The 16,943-nt window shown below is 43.4% G+C and overlaps 1 protein-coding gene across 5 annotated transcripts in view; it reads right to left on the minus strand.

Annotated features, from left to right (window-relative positions):
* LOC136011410 (VWFA and cache domain-containing protein 1) overlaps positions 1-16,943 on the minus strand; it is a 155,415-nt gene that overhangs the window by 22,941 nt on the left and 115,531 nt on the right. For all 5 annotated transcript variants that reach the window (XM_065673140.1, XM_065673137.1, XM_065673136.1 and 2 more), the window contains exons 6-13: positions 15,756-15,900; positions 13,909-14,125; positions 8,668-8,817; positions 7,188-7,421; positions 3,578-3,727; positions 2,918-3,041; positions 2,302-2,419; positions 789-957 (exon numbers count right to left, since the gene is read on the minus strand). In XM_065673140.1, the coding sequence (XP_065529212.1) occupies positions 789-957; positions 2,302-2,419; positions 2,918-3,041; positions 3,578-3,727; positions 7,188-7,421; positions 8,668-8,817; positions 13,909-14,125; positions 15,756-15,900 (1,307 nt within the window). The remainder of the gene's footprint in view (positions 1-788; positions 958-2,301; positions 2,420-2,917; positions 3,042-3,577; positions 3,728-7,187; positions 7,422-8,667; positions 8,818-13,908; positions 14,126-15,755; positions 15,901-16,943) is intronic.

Raw genomic sequence — 16,943 nt, forward strand, 5'->3', positions numbered from 1 at the left:
AAATCCCCAAAGGTTTATACTTAGATATGAAAATTTGCAACTTACTACAATTATATAAAAACCTTCTATGTTCTTAGGATATGTTTTAAGCTCTCTATTCTTTCCAGACACTAGAACTTATACCGCCATGGAGACTCTCCCTCTTTCCAGTTACGTTTGAGCAACTACTGAACTTAGGTAGAGGAGAACTGGTTAAGCTTAAAAGCTGGAATATGTCAGTAACCCAACAATTTAAGCAGGTAAGGAGGGGCTAGAAACCATCACACCACTGAAGTTCACTTTCCCCCTACAGGCTCAACTTCTGGCTTCACATGGATTGATGGTATTAAATGATTATGGCAATGAGAAACCTGCACAAATCCAAAGTCAAAAGAATAGGAGTCCTGCATGACTGCCTGGGACTTCATCTCACTGAGGTTATTTGTCAATAAGCTGCTTTACAGTTGAGAGCAGAGAACTGAGTTTTAAGCTTGGTGAGACATCTCTCACTCTCAGCACTCCACTTTCTGGGAACTTGATGGAGTTCCCAGATCAACTTAGATAAATGCACTCATGGTGCATTTATCTTGTACTCTCATGAGCAGTCCCACTGTGTTCATCCATGCAAGTGCTGGCCATCGAGCAGGGGAGCTATGATCAATGAAAGGTAACAGCTGAAGGTAATCAGCCTTGGAAATAAAAGCCTCTCAAGAGAAGAGTATTTCCAGGGTTTTGTGAGAAGCTTTCTACTGCCACACTCTACAGAAACACACACGAGGTGGTCCAGATGAATTGTGAGGAGCCTTTACCTAAGGTAGCCAGCTGCTTGAAGTGCAGGCAGGCGTTTGGCTGGCCCAGCAGATCCAGTCGATGATACAGGAGCTTGCTGCTGGGGACTGTGTTGAGATTCTTCAGCTGCTTAACAGGTATTTCTGGCTGTATCACCACCACACAGAGAATAAAGGATGTGTCCTGGACCTGAAAAACATCGGGCAAGTCATCAAACAGAAACAAAAAGGTGGAGGAGTTACAGAACTTATATTGTGTTTAACATTCACTCTTCTCTTTAATCACTCATCTCGCTAGTTCTGGAAGGCAGCGCCACACTTGGCCACACTCTCAAGGATCACAGTTCCCACTCTCTGAAAACAGACAACTCCTTTCAAAGAAGCTAATATGGACTTAATCCTATAGAAAACAGTGAGAACTCCCATGCTCAAGCCACACAGGTCAATATGCCCTATGGGGACACTTGTCTCCAGTGGTCTGATGATTGCAACTCAGTCCCATACAGCGACCTTCCAGTCTGTAATCATCTGGTATGGATTAGAGCCACTAAACTGTACAAAAATCCCAATCTTCTCCATAGTCTATGGAGAAAATATTTAGTCTTCAGGAAAAAATACTATACTAAGACCTTCATTTTGTTGTTCAATTAGCAGTAACTTCTAATAGTGTTCTGTGGGTACTTTTCGAAGTGTCATTAACAGAGGAGAGGCTTCAGGTTCACACTTGATAAAAACACACTGGTATTCCCTTTATGAAGAATATAGACAAATGAACTCTCCAAAATGAGATTTTATCATCACCACTCTTAAATATGTCCTGTATGTGTCACATGCTTTACTGGTCTGCATATGTTAAATATTCTGTATAGTACATCAGGCTAGTAATACCTAGAGTTGCCCAGCTGCTCTGCAAGGGTGTTTGATATTTAATTTAGCATTACAACATTAGAAAATTAGCTCCAGACACCCTTCTATATGAATTTCTGTTACACAACGACAGATGTAATCTCTTAAAACTGCTCAGCTTAATGGTTTAGGTTAGATTTAACTTACTACTGTGAAATGACCCACAAGTACCCTCTTGAGTTTATTGGCACAAAGAAGTAGCCAATTATTTCTGGCATCAGTGAGAAATACTTATATTTCTCACTGATTATATTTAAGGATTATATTTAACTTTAGATTCCATTTTATTGTCTGGGTCAAGACTAGTGTTCAGATATGTTCAAAACTGAAGAAAGTAAGGCAGCTGCTAGAAGCTCTCCTAAAGCTCTTACAACTGATGATACAGCCTGTTGCATACACATCATGCTCAGTTTCAATGAAAGCTTCAATATCATTAATGTTTGTAAGAAAAGTGTTAAATTACAGCAAACAGCATCACTGGTTACTGGTAAGAGTTCTGCAACAAGATAGTGTCAGAACTATATTAATGTATGAATCATACTACTTCACTGTATTCAGTATATTAATGTACTTCAATGTATGAACTTAGTCTATGCCATCCTGTAATGGGGTTGCTTTTGTTCCTTACCATTTTCCAGGCATAGCTGACATTGTAGGCTTCTTTGCCAATTTCCCTCAGTTTGTTCACATGCCAAGAGAGTGAGGAGTTCACAGGAACTGTAATGATCTGGCTGCCCAAGGGAATGCTACAATGGCAGATAAAACATCCAACATTGTATTAAACACTGAGTAAGTGCTTAAGAAAAATCCATGTATTGTGCATTTAAAGAAATATCCTAAGATATGGTGAGATTAACTGTTATCTGTTTTAGGTGAAGAAAATGTGCATGTACACTGAAAACACACTCGTGTACCACCACATTTTGAATTAAAACATGCACTCAGATTAGGGAAAGGATAAAGAAAAACCTAGGCCAAACAGTGGGAAATCTTCCTGACATGGAAGAGAGATTAGAAGGAGTATATTCTGGATCAGTTATGGAAACCGGTGCTTAGCACACCAAATGATAAAATGAAGAAAGTTGGCGATAAAAACAAACCAGAACTGTTGGGAGGGAGAAGATTCCATCAAAGTATCCAGATATTGTAGGAAAAGGAACTTTATATTCTCTTAAAACTCCTCTGGAAATGCCTGTAGTGCCCTAAGGACTGCTAATGTTTGGCCTTGCATCCCAATTCCTTACCTAAGGATGTTCTGGCGTACCAGCTCGAATTTAGGTATGTTCTCATAATGGATGATATCTGTGTGGAGTGGTGGTTCAGACAGCAGGTAAGGCCTGGTAAGGGATGGGTGCATAAGTGTGTATCCTGAAAAAGAAAGACACAAACCCATACATTGAGTGCAGTGTAACAACTGAGCCCAGAATGAATATTTATAGGGGAAAAGAATACAGTGACTACATACAGGTTGTGCAAAGGCTTAACAGTGAACAAGCAAATATTTTCATCAAAGAAGTTGCAAATGAAGAACTTGGTAAGGTGTAAATGAAAGACAGCTCGAAGAGCCAAGCAGCAAAGAGAGGCTGGGATCAGAAGAGCTGCACACACATGCACACCAGTTTTGCCTTTTGTCCCAACACACGCAGAAAACCTCAGCTGTTACACATGTAGGAAATCTCCACAGGGAGTAAGTCTTTTCTCAACAAAACTTCGGCTCAGGAATTTTAAGTCATGAATCCACTACAGTCTCCAGCAACTCACAGGTAAAACTAACCCAACAACATCTTTTAATGGATATTATCTTTCATTACTTATCAACTATTGAGAGACATGAGAATTGAGTTTCCTTTCGATGGTTACTGACCTCAGTGGGAGTAGAAGAGATTATCTGAGCCAAAAGTTACCTTTATTATCAATGAGGAAAGTGTAGGAACCCAAGGAGTCTTGGTAGTAGGTGACATCTTCCAAGATATAAGCGAGATTAACATCTACTCCAACAATCCCCAGCAGCAGGTTGCCAAAGTAACACGGTTTACTCACAGTCATTATCAGGCCTTAGAATGAGAGAAATAACATAAAACTATCAACAATAACATCTAGTTAATTGTTTTTAGAGGACACAGAGCATGTGCTTCATCATTTCAACATGTTATGCAGTTAAATTTTTATAGAGCATTCCCTGCAGGAATATGGACAAAAATTGGCATGCCTATGGGGAAGCTGATCAGATTATTTGTCATGTCTGAGCAGGTCATCTGTCATGTCTGGCTGCTGTTAGCTACTTGCCCAAGTTAGTTAATGTCTATGTTTCTGATAGCAACCTAAGGTGTATTTGATCCATTTATTAAAATACACCACAACTGACGTTTTAAGGCTGTTGTAAGTCTACAAGGCACAAGTTCTTCCCTGTGAGGGTGCTGAGGACCTGGCACAGGGTGGCCAGAGAAGCTGCGCCTGCCCCATCCCTGGCAATGTTCAAGGCCAGGTTGGACAGGGCCTTAGGCAACATGGCTTAGTGTGAGACACCCCTGCCCATGGCAGGGGGTTGGAACTGGATGATCTTAAGATCCTTTCCAACCCAAACCATTCTATGATGTGATGCCTTACAGATCAGCAATGCATTTGCCTCAACAGCCAAAGTAGTATTTTGCTCTTTTAACCTCCTTTAAAGCAATTGAAAAATAGGGGGAGGAGGGAGGAAGAGAATTTGAACTCGTAAAGCAACATTAGGGATGAATTCTTGCTCATCTAATTGCATATTCAGAATGTTAAACCTTCTCTGCTTCACTAAATCCCAGTATGGCCACTGTACTGGGAATCATACCCATAATTACGCAACAGTTTGGGATGCATCTTGTGCATGAGGTAAGAACTCTCAGTAATGTCTTATTTCTTTCCTTTTTACATTGCTGCTACTTGGAAACTCAACGACTCTTTCACTTCAAACCAATATAAAATTCGTTTTAAATATACTTTGAAATTTAGGTGAGACCAATGTTCTCGATCGCACCATTTCTAATCCTTCTGTTGCTCCAAGTTTCCATTATGCTTGGATATGGCTTTGTGAGAGAGTAATAATACAGCTTAATTATCAGGGTTATGAAACACAGAAAGCAGCATTCTCAGAAGAGATGTGCTCAGAAACAGTCTTAAGTTTGTTTTGGGACCCAACACAGACACAGTAAATGTGCAACCTAAACTCAGCATAACTCTCAACTCCTCCTCTGCCAAGACTGAGAATAGGCAAAGTCCTGAATGAAGAAATACAAAACTTGCTCAATTGCTAAAGCAGTACAAAATAATATTAAATGTATTTCCTAACACCACTGTGATGGTCACATTTCTACAGATGGCAGTGCTGGAGAAATGTTACATGAGCTGCCCAAAAACTGCAAAGGGTAAAGCCAGCTACTCCGACCTTCCAAACATGTACACTGGGCTTTTGGAAGGGCACCAGATCCCAAAGGTAAGAAGAACAGCAGCACTTAAGCTGCTGATGCTTGAACAAGTATTAGCTCATGTTGGATGGGGCTTGGAGCAACCTAGTCTAGCTGAAGGTGTCCCTGCCCATGGCAGGGAGTTGTTGCTGGATGAGCTTTAAGGTCCCTTCCAACACAAACCATCCTGTGATTCTGTGATCCTATGACCAAAGGCTGGGTGTGTGTCCAGCCAAGAGAGCTCTCTCAGGACCATGGGAGCTGCCCAACACCACTCCCTACCTCTTTAACCTGCCCCCAGCAAGAACCCAAAAAGGATCACCCCACAGTGCTTGCTTATCCTGAGCACAAATGAAACTGGTTTCTGCATTTCTTACACATCATCTCACAGGCTCCCAAAAATCTCAATGTATCTCTACACCTTCAGTCTCTTCAATACTGGATGTAGTGTGAGATCAGATCTAGTTGAACCCAGAGTTTTTGTTAACATGGTATCTAATTTTAAAGGAAAAGGGAAGATCTGTGTACCTTCTCATCATGTCAGTATAAATTACATACTGATAGAAGAATCAGACTACAGATGCCTGCTGCATTTAGATATTCTTCAGGATAGAAGAATAACAGTAATACTATCTTTGAAGAAGATTAAGAACAATCTGTGGAGAAACTGTCACTAGGCTTCCACTAAATTCAGCATTTCACTCACTCCAGATTGGCCAAGCAGTCACCAGCCAGCTCAGGCTTCCTCTTCTGCCCAGTGCTTGAGGCAGACCAAGTGTGCAGAAGATAAAAGAAGAGCTAAGGATATTGAATTTTGTACAGTAACTAATAATCTCTTTCTGCTATTTGCTAAGGTGGTTGCTTTCCCTCGCTTGCAATCCACTGAGTTTACCTGTATGGCCTCAAGACATACAGAAGTACTGAAATGATGAACCCTGCAAAAGTGTAGCATGGTGATGGCTGTCATCTCAATGTGACAAGATTGTTTCCCCCAACCATGACAAGTGCAAGGTCGCACACCTGGGTTGGAGCAATCCCAGGCACAGCTACAGGTTGGGCAAAGAAGAGATTCAGAGCAGCCCTGCAGAGAAGGACATGGGGGTGTTGGTCGATAAGAAAATGAACATGAGCCGGCTTCAGTGTGCACTCGCAGCCCAGAAAGCCAACCGTATCCTGGGCTGCATCAAAAGGAGCATGACCAACAGGTCAAATGAGGTGATCCTGCCCCTCTACTCTGCTCTTGTGAGACCTCACCTGGAGTATTGTGTGCAGTTCTGGTGTCCTCAACATAAAAAGGACATGGAACTGTTGGAACAAGTCCAGAGGAGGCCATGAGGATGATCAGGGGACTGGAGCACCTCCTGTATGAAGACAGGCTGAGAAAGTTGGGACTGTTCAGCCTGGAGAAGAGAAGGCTGCATGGAGACCTCAGAGCAGCCTTCCAATATCTGAAGGAGGCTACAGGGATGCTGGGGAGGGACTCTTCATCAGGGACTGTAGTGACAGGACAAGGGGTAATGGGTTAAAACTTAAACAGGGGAAGTTTACATTGGGTATAAGGAGGAAGTTCCTTCCTGTTAGGGTGCTGAGGCACTGGAATGGGTTGCCCAGGGAGGTTGTGAGTGCTCCATCCCTGGCAGTGCTCAAGGCCAGGTTGGATGAAGCCTTGGGTGGGATGGTTTAGTGTGAGGTGTCCCTGCCCATGGCAGGGGGTGGGAACAGGACGATCTTGAGGTCCTTTCCAACCCTAACTGTTCTATGATTCTATGATTCTAAGTACAAATAATTTCTCTCCACAAATGAAATTACGGATGCTGTATAAGTACAAGTACACAAGAACAAATTTCACCCATAAGAATCCAACCTAAATCTGTCTATTCTGTGTCTTATTACCACTTTTTTCATAACTGGACCTCCTCAGATAAAAGAACCTAGAGGCATGAAAGGCTAATTTAATATTTGCCTTGGGAACATACCTAAAAGCATCATCTTATAAGACTACAGTGTATTTGGGAATATGTAAGCAAACAACCTAATCTCTTATGCTTTTATAGCTAAATTCAATGTAAGCACTCACCATCTCCCATTTCATCTGAGAAAGGCAGACTGAAGACTGCCTCATCGATCATTCGGTTGGGGAGGTTCGTATAGAATCGGCCAACTGTTGTTTCCAGGTTACTCAGCTGGTTGAGGACCATCATGCTCCCCTTGATCACAGGCAGGACTGTTCGGTTGGGCACCCCGTACTTCACCGAGTTCTGCTCTGCCAGGTCCCGCAGAAAGGCCAGTTCCTTCAAACCTGTCACTCCCTCTGAAACAGGGATGCAAGAAATAGAAGGAAGGAGATAAAAGCAGCTTAATTTCCATCAAGACTTCTGTACCTTACTCCAAATACTATAAATTCAAGGCCAGGTTGGACACAGGGGCTTGGAGCAAGCTGCTCTAGTGGAAGGTGTCCCTGTCTGTGGCAGGGGGCTGGAACTGGATGAGCTTTAAGGTCTTTTCCAACCCAAACCATTCTAGGATTCTATGAAATAAAAGCAAAATGATACATACATTAAACTGTAGGACTGCACATACTATAGGCTTATTTAAGCAATAAGGTAAAGTGCTGAAAACACTAGTAGTATAGAAAAAGTAATTAGCTGGTACAAAATTCAATAAGCTTGCCTCTCACATACTGTTGCACAGCACTAAAAATGAACAGGCTGTTCACATCACTTTAAACGAAGATCTTTCACCAAAGACTCATGTGACCTATAAATCCACAGGACAGCTCTTTGTTCTCCACCCGTGGCTAGTCCACATAAATGACCAGGAGCACATTACACGTTCTTGGAGATAAGAGGCTTTGTTCCTTAGCTTAAACATCACAGTTTCATATTTTACGCAAGTGCCAGGCTCAATTCCTGCAGACAAATCAATGACTTCTGTATATATTAGGTCTGCATTGAGTATTTAAATTTACAGTCAAACAATACATTAGCTTAAGCACTGGTTTCCTTGGCTAGAGTCAGTGTGCAGCTCTTAGTAGTACATCATACACGCTGCTTACTGAAAATGCTTTGTTGGAAAAAGAACAGGATGCCAAACTACTACATCCACGATCTTCATATTTAACTTCACTTTTAAGTTGGGTCTTAAGTTACCAAAGCATTTTGGATTACGTTTCATGTTACATTCATGCTCCTGGCTGATGACTGATACAGAAGTCAAATATACTCTCATTTTGCTGCACCAGGAAACACGGGCAGGGTCAGGAAGGTTTACATTTGCAATGGTTATCACATGTAATTCAGTCTGGTTGCCACTAGACAATTCCAGCAACAGAACTTTGTATCCTGTGCAGCTGCACTGTGATATAGAAGCATAGAGTGGCACTGAGGTTTTTATACCAAAGTATTCAACATCTGGAGGCAGCCTCTGGATAACTAAGGCCAAAATCCATTAACAAACTGCTCCCAGTAAGGCATGGAATTACACTTGAAAGAGCTAATAAACTAGTTGTACAATGAAAGGGAATTTTCATCCACTGGAAACACAAAATCATTTCTCACCATTCATAAGTGCGTAAGTAAGAATCATAACTGAGTTGTTGAGGAAACTGTTCTCTTCATTGATGACCTGGAGAGTAGCTTTTTTATCATCTTCTGAGGAATCTTTTGATGTAATCCCAGCCGAGAGATAAATTATGACCATATCAGTAGCTGAAAAGAGTTATACAGAGAGTGCAGAAACTGCATTAGAACTTAAATTCAGGGAAGCCATGCACAGCCCTTACATCTGCTTGCAACTGTATATTGCCAATAGGTTCATTTGTGAGAGTGACAGTGGATAAACACATTGCAGGCTTATGAATTACACGATTTGTTATTAAACTCCATTGATAGCTTTTAACAAACATGGTTTGATTTGGTGTCTACCAGCCACCCAGAAGCACTGTGGCTTGTTTCTCCTGAGCAGACATCACTGGCCTGGCTGCAACCATGCAGGAGCATGCGAGACCAGCATGCAGCATGCTGCAGAAGCTGCTCTAGTTCCATGGAGAGAGCTTAACAAAAGCCAAAAACCTGCAAGTTTCATCTCCTGACCCACTGTTCTCCCATCCTGCAATTCCATAGAAGAGTTAAGATGTGCTGCATCACAGGGGAGCATCCGATTGTACTTCCCACGTGGAAAGTGAATGGTACTTTCCCAGTGTTGCTGCTGCAAGACCTGTGCAGGGGGTTCAGCATCACTATTGTTGCTGATCATGTGGCCCTCCTCATCCTCCCTTTGGTAAAGTTCATCAGCCCCTGGTGCCAGGGCACCCTGGAGTTGTACATGAGAAACGCCAAATCCCTGTAAAAGACCTTTTCATACACTACTCCTCTTTCACACCCACATTAGCACTGGTGCAACTTAGTCCATGCCTTGCAGTGTGGTAGCTGGAGGACACCACAGGATGAAAGGCACCTGGCACTTTCCCATGGTGTAGGATAGACAAGTTGATGACAAGTTGGCTGATAAGTTGACTATGAACCTGGCAGTGTGCCCTTGCAGTCAGGAGGGCCAATAGTAATCTGGGGTGCACAGGAAGGAGTGTGGCCGGAAGGTCAAGGGAGATGATGCTGCCCCTCTACTGAACCTGGTGGGACCACATCTGGAGTGCTGTGTCCAGTTCTGGGCTCCTCAGCACAAGTGACAAGCAACTGCTGGACAGGGTCCAGCGGAGGATACAGGGAGTCTGCTCAGGAGTCTGGAGCATCTATCTTATGAGGAGAGACTGCAGGAACTGGGGCTGTTTAGTCCAGAGAAGAGCAGACTGGGAGCGGATCTCATCAATGCAGATCAATATTTCAAGGGAGGGTGCCAGGAGGATGGTGCCAGACTCTTTCCAGTAGTGTCCAGTGACAGGACGAGGAGCAACGCCCATAAACTAACACACAGTAAGTTTCACCTCAACATGAGGAAGAGCTTCTTTACATGAGAGTGGCAGAGCCCTGGCACAGGCTGACCAGGGGGGTTGTGGAGTCTCAAAAGAGACATTCAAAACCAATCTGGATGTGTTCCTGTGTAACGTGCTCTGGGTGGCCCTGCCTTGGCAGGGGGTTGGACTGGATGAGCTCCAGAGCTCCCTTCCAACCCTAATGATGCTGTAGAGTGTAAGGCTCGAGAAACACAACACGGCACACTGCCGTCCATCGTCACAGGTCTCGCTGGGCATGAAGATGAACACGTTTTTCAAGCAGAGTATGTTCTTGGCCAAAGGCCTGCCTCAGAGCCTTGGAACACGTACATTTATATCCTTACACACCAACCTGTTTCATCATATTCTATCTCAGTGGCTTATGCATGTAATTAAGGCACTTGTAGGGATCATACATCACCAGATGATCTGAAGCACATGAGGTTAGTTGGTTACATACTGACTTTGTTGTCTCATCTGGCTTTTTTTTTTGTGGGTTTCTTTTTAATAGGTACGAAGGCTCTGACTTGTACATTTTGTCATCATGGCTTGGAAAGAATTTCAGCCAGAATGAAGTAAAACCTGTTAATGCGGGGGGAATTTCTGCCTTTCCCTCCCCCCACTCTGTCCTTGGTTTAGAGGCTGAAATAAGGAAAAAAGGAAAGCCAGGCATTAATGAAGCTTTGGCTGCAGCTTTAGGAAAATTGTGTATGTTTCCTACGCAATGGCATAGAATCCTGGAATGGTTTGAGTTGGAAGGGGCCTTAAAGCTCAACCAGCTCCAAACCCTGCCACAGGCAGGGACCCCTTCCACTGGAGCAGCTTGCTCCAAGCCCCTGTGTCCAACCTGGCCTTGAGCACTGCCAGGGATGGGGCAGCCACAGCTTCTCTGGGCACCCTGTGCCAGCGCCTCAGCACCCTCACAGGGAAGAGCTTCTGCCTAAGAGCTCAGCTCAATCTCCCCTCGGGCAGGTTCAAGCCATTCCCCTTGGCCTGTCCCTACAGGCCCTTGTCCAAAGCCCCTCTCCAGGTTCCCTGCAGCCCCTTCAGGCACTGGAGCTGCTCTCAGGTCTCCCCTTCAGGAGCCTTCTCTTCTCCAGGCTGCCCCAGCCCAGCTCTCTCAGCCTGGCTCCAGAGCAGAGCTGCTCCAGCCCTCGCAGCATCTCTGTGGCCTCCTCTGCACTCTCTCCAACAGCTCCACGTCCCTCTTGTCTTGGGGGCAAACAGCATCTACTATTAAAGTTTCAGCAAATTTCTGAACTTTGGGCCACAGGTACAACACCACGTTCATCTGACTGTACCCTGCTCAGTTGATGGATAGGGCTGTCAAGAGGAGGTTTTTACCATCCTTGTGCAGTAAGATGAAAGGGGGCCAACTTTCTCTAAAATAAGAAAATAAGAACAAAAATACGGCAGTGCTGCTGGTGCTGGCTGGGAGGAGATGCGTGAGTCATCAGGAGTTACTCCAAGAACATCAGCTGTAGAGTCTTGCAGAATCCTCCTACACAGCTTTTTTGTTTGGCACTGTTTGTATATTAGGATTAGGAGGTTTTGGCACACTGTCATTAATGTGAAATCACAGACTTTTACTAGGTTTCATAGCAAACAGCTATTTTGGGGCACAAGTATGAAAAAGTAAAAGGAAAGGCAAATGCTTTGGATTAAGAATTTCTCTAAGTATGAAAGGTTTGGAAGACCTAATGTGTACAAAGCAAATACCAGAATTCACGGGGTGAAACACAATAGGGTCAAGAAGAGGATGTTTATAAAGTGCCTCACTTTTTGTAAATAATCTTTTCATCTTTAAAAAAAAAAAAAAAATAAACCCAGAAAAGAAAAAATCACTCATTTCACTGTTAATTTTCCAACATCCTGTTCCCAGGGAACAATGTGTGGGTGTGTTGGGGAAGCTGTTGAGATACAGCCTCACTCCCGAATGCACAGTGGGAAAGTTAGAAGGGGACTGTTGGTGTGAGGTGGAAGAATTGTGCTGTTCACCACGTCTGAATTTCCTGCCTTGTGCTGGTGCCTTTTGAAGCCTTGCTGAGCAGGACCTCATCCCAAAGTGTAAGAAAACACTGCCACTGAGTACCAACACTCCCTGAAAGCTGTAGGTGAACAGGTAGTGGGGTGCGTGTGTCTGTGTGTGTTTCTATCTATACACACATATAAAATTGCAATGTAGATATATATATGATATAAACACATATGCTATAGATAAATGCAGTATAATCTAAACATAAGGACCTTTTCTAGCTATCAAAAAGGTAGTGTATCAGATAGCACAGGATGATCTGTTACTGAATTATAAATGCCATGTTTAGACTGGCCTCCGATGCAGATTTAGGACTGTCTTGTGTTACTACTGCTAGCAAAGCTCTTAGACTGCAGAATCATGCCTGGCTGCAGTACATAACTTCTTGAGAGATACGGACCTGCTCAAGTGAGTCCAGAGCAGGCCATGGAGATGCTGCGAGGGCTGGAGCAGCTCTACTCTGGAGCCAGGCTGAGAGAGCTGGGCTGGGGCAGCCTGGAGAAGAGAAGGCTCCTGAAGGGGAGACCTGAGAGCAGCTCCAGTGCCTAAAGGGGCTGCAGGAAACCTGGAGAGGGGCTTGGGACAAGGGCCTGTAGGGACAGGCCAAGGGGAATGGCTTGAACCTGCCCGAGAGGAGACTGAGCTTAGGCAGAAGCTTTTCCCTGTGAGGGTGCTGAGGCGCTGGCACAGGGTGCCCAGAGAAGCTGTGGCTGCCCCATCCCTGGCAGTGCTCAAGGCCAGGTTGGACACAGGGGCTTGGAGCAAGCTGCTCCAGTGGAAGGGGTCCCTGCCCGTGGCAGGGGTTGGAGCTGGATGAGCTTTAAGGTCTCTTCGACCCAAACCAGTCTGGGGTTCTGGGATTCGATGAATCAGCATTTTATAAACTGAAGGAAAGCCACATGAAGTAGGAGCACATTTCCTCAGTCTTTCCAAAGCATTCCTGGACTTTTCTTTTTCACTTTCTTCTGTTCTGTACAACACTGGTGCCCTTCAGGACACTAAGGGATTTGCATTCATTGGAGCAGACACAGGACCAAGCTATAGGATCTGTTACATAAAATGACTAAACTGATAGAGATCAATCTGCTTTCTCCACCCTGTCACAGCTTTGGCAATGCTGCTCAACAAGCACTCAGAGCACAGGTTCAAGAATTTGTCTTCCACAGCTTCCTGGCAAGCAGACGTGCCACTCAGTTTCACATCCATCTTTTCCACATCTTTCACCACATCCTCATTACAGAAAACCCCAGTCTTGGCAATGGGAAAGCAGAAAGCCCATAATATATGCACCAAAATTCAGGAGGATATTCTTAGATGAAGGAAAATTTAGCCAGGCCAACCCCATGTTCCATAAAATATCACCCATAATTGGTACTCTTAAAAAACCCTTTTTCCCTGAGAAGCAAGGGCCACTTCCATAGGCAGGATTCCAGTTAGGCACATTACCCATATATATATTAGCACTAAGGAACCTGCAGGAACTGCAGTTTTCATTGAAAGGACCCTAGACCCCATCACACCTTTGGGAAATAAATCAGCTATCAGGCAATCAAATCCTCCAGTGTTGTATTACAGTTCAATGGAAAGATAGGGCAGGAAGTGATATGAATTAAAAGGGAATGGCCACATTCAAGTCACTCAAGCAGATTCCAAGTCAAGTAAATGCTACTTAATAAACGCATGTGCTTCCCACCCCGCTTCCTTTTTAATATTTAAGACACTGCATTCCTTTGGACTCTGCGCAAGTGAAAATCCCAAATAAAAATACATTTGGAAGCCTGAGAAATGCTGAGGATTGCCCAACAAGAGACTTACTTCCTTGGAGTTTTGTGCCATTGTTTGTATTGCGTATCAACTGGAAAGCCTTTTGAAATCCCACCGCATGCTGCGTGGAGCTGTCAGATGACTTTATACTGCTAACGAAGGTGGACATCTTCCTTTTTGTCTCGCTAGTGGCAGGAGACAGGAAGGTCTTATAGCACTGATCCAGTGAGCAGGTTCTTACTGTGTCTGCCACGGTTAACACGGAGATCTTGAAAGAGAAGAAACTATATTGGATTACCTTCCTATTTAGAGTTCTTTATGCACTGATATAGAAAACACAATGCTAAGCCAACTGAAGAGATTCCGTGGGTTTAAAATTCAATTGTTAAAAACTAAATGCTGGAGGCATAAATCCATCAAATTTGAAAAGGATTAGACTCCTGGTGAATTCAAGGAAAAGAGACTTCAGGCTTTGTTCCTCAGATGAAGTCAGCTTCGCTCTGCTCGTACATAATAGTTAATACACTGTTCCGGGCAGAAGCCTGAGCGAACTAGAGATAACTGGGAACAAAATCAGCAGAGAGCATTTTCAGGAAAGCCTTGAGTGCCTATAGAGAAGTGGAGTGCTACAGAAAACCAAATCAAATACGGAAATAAGCTCTGAGAGCTTTTCACAGGCAAAGCATTCCGTTGCTTTAACGTTTCAGACAAAGCAAGCCAAATCTACCATCAATTTTCAGCTTATTATAAATGAGTTAAGGCATGTAGTGGTAACACTTGCATTAATATACACATAACATACCAGCCTTATTAAATGAGCGGCATACTTTATTAGGAATTAGGACTGATGCAAGACAGCGTCAGAACGAAGCAGTAATTATACACCCGTGTAACAGGTTTCACAACCACTGAGCTACTGACCAAGTAATAAATGTCTTAAATGTCTTTTCTTCATTAGAGTTCTATTAAGACAGACACTTTTGACACTTTAAGTTCTATTAATTCTGCTAAACTATAAGTATTATTTTACAGTATCAAAACACTCCAGAAGTGCAGAAGTTAGAAGGGTTTTTCCTGTGCTGTCTTTGAGAAGACTTAAGGCAAAGGATACAAACAGTTGTTCTTTGATTTGATTTGACTGCAACTCCATTCCTACTCAAAGAAAAGGGAAAACCAAGCAGAAACACTGGTCAAGGTCCCACTAGCAGTGAATTTCTAAAAGTAAAGACCAAACTGGAGACTGTTTGCGGTTCTACCAAAGCACCATATGGGCCCCTGGGTGTAATCCATACTTAAAATTACAGGTTAAGTGATTTCCTCATTGTCTGTGGCAGAGCAAGAAATAAAATCCAGGTTTCTTGGTCCTCTGCTTTATCCTTCCCCTACCGGTATCACAGTTGTTTGGGAATCTTCCAAACACTAATTATGTTTCAACAGAATGTAGTGTAGCAACAGAATATAATATAGCAGCAGAATAAACCATTTCCATTTTCATAAGCAAAAAAAGAGCTAAAATGAGTTGCTCAAAGCAATCTAATACTTCTGAAGTCGTGAGGCTTGGAGCATGGTTCTCCTAACTGCACACTGTATCACACTGCTGACCATCACCTAAAGTCTCTGCCAAGATGAAGGAGCCTTTAAAGACTACTCAGAAACAAGATTTTGCCTTAGATCAGTGGATTTCACTTTTTTAAAGCCTGTGGATCCCCAGATGTTTCCTCTGCTGTAACACAGACTTCCAAAAGCAAGTTCAAGTCTTCATCACCCATTAGAGGTAGACCACAGATCCCTGTGAGTCCATGGACCACAAGCTAAAACCACAGCTTCGGATGAGAACTGAAAACACTGCACATGGTTGAGACCAATGAAAATCTGCTCAATGCTTGGAGAAATCATACCTTATCGTGTTCATCTATAGAGCTCAGGATAACCTGAGCTGCATCTTTGGCAATCTGAAGCTGCGTCTCCGTGACTGAAGCCCCATGGTCCACAATGACAACAATGTGCTTGGACTGAGGTCGAACAGTGGAAACATAGACAGGCCTGAAGAGGAACAAAACCCAAAGCCCCATCATGAGTCATCTTGTCATTTCCACCAAAACCTTTACAAGTGAAAGAAGTCAAGAATTAAAGAGGAAAAAACACACCCCACAAAGAGACAATCCAGCAATTATAGGAGGGATTTTTGCCTTTAGGGAAGCTTCCAATAGGAAAGACCAGCCAAGAATCTGAACATAGAGAAAGGGCCTTTGCTTTCAATCTCTGACATTTTAACCCAAATCAGGTGTTGAACCCTTCTTCCTCTGTCACAGCAATCACTTTAAGCCAGGAATAAGCAATTTTGCTGATGGAGCAGCAGTGTTTGGGATTACTGTTTGCATCAGCTCACATCAAGTTTTGGGTTAAGAGTTGACAAGTAACAAATGCCTCATGGTAGATGTTGGGTGCCGGGAACCTTACTCACATGCAAAGTAAGTGCAATAGTGGGTATTTGCTGGTTACAGGACAAGTAAAAACCTGTGTGTGCAGGGTTGCATTAGCATAGGCTGTTGGGTTTATGGTAAGAAGGGAAGGCTTCTGGCCAAGAAAAGGTTTTCTCTTGGAGCCCTGGAATGCATTTCATATGGGTCATGCTCCACAATCCCTTAGGTCTGCACAGTTTTAAACTGCATGGCCCATCTGAGGTGTCTGGTGAAGGTTCTCAGTGCTGCCATGTGTCTGCCTGTGCTAGCATCAAACCCCATATTTCCAGTGAAGCACTGCTCAGATCCAGTTCAATATTGTGAGAGACGTGTGAGAGATTTCACAAGCTCTTGTGCCAAACTTTTAACCTGGAACAAATTAGGAAGAGCCTCAGCGAGGAGGAGGTATCAAAAAGACAAGACTCTTCCCTCTTTAGTCCAGACCAAAAACTAGTTAAGAGTCAAATGTGAGTTTGGGGATCTAAGTTTTATTATATCAAAGGCAGCCACAGAAATCTTTTTAAGTGTAAAGGAAATGCAGAAGACTTTAGACAAGGCACAGCACTAAACAACTGGCACAAATAAGTTCTTAATTGTAAAACAGCCTGCAGCTCTATACTGGTA

The sequence above is a fragment of the Lathamus discolor genome, chromosome 3 (assembly GCF_037157495.1).
Source record: "Lathamus discolor isolate bLatDis1 chromosome 3, bLatDis1.hap1, whole genome shotgun sequence".
NCBI classification, from domain to species: Eukaryota; Metazoa; Chordata; class Aves; order Psittaciformes; family Psittacidae; genus Lathamus; species Lathamus discolor.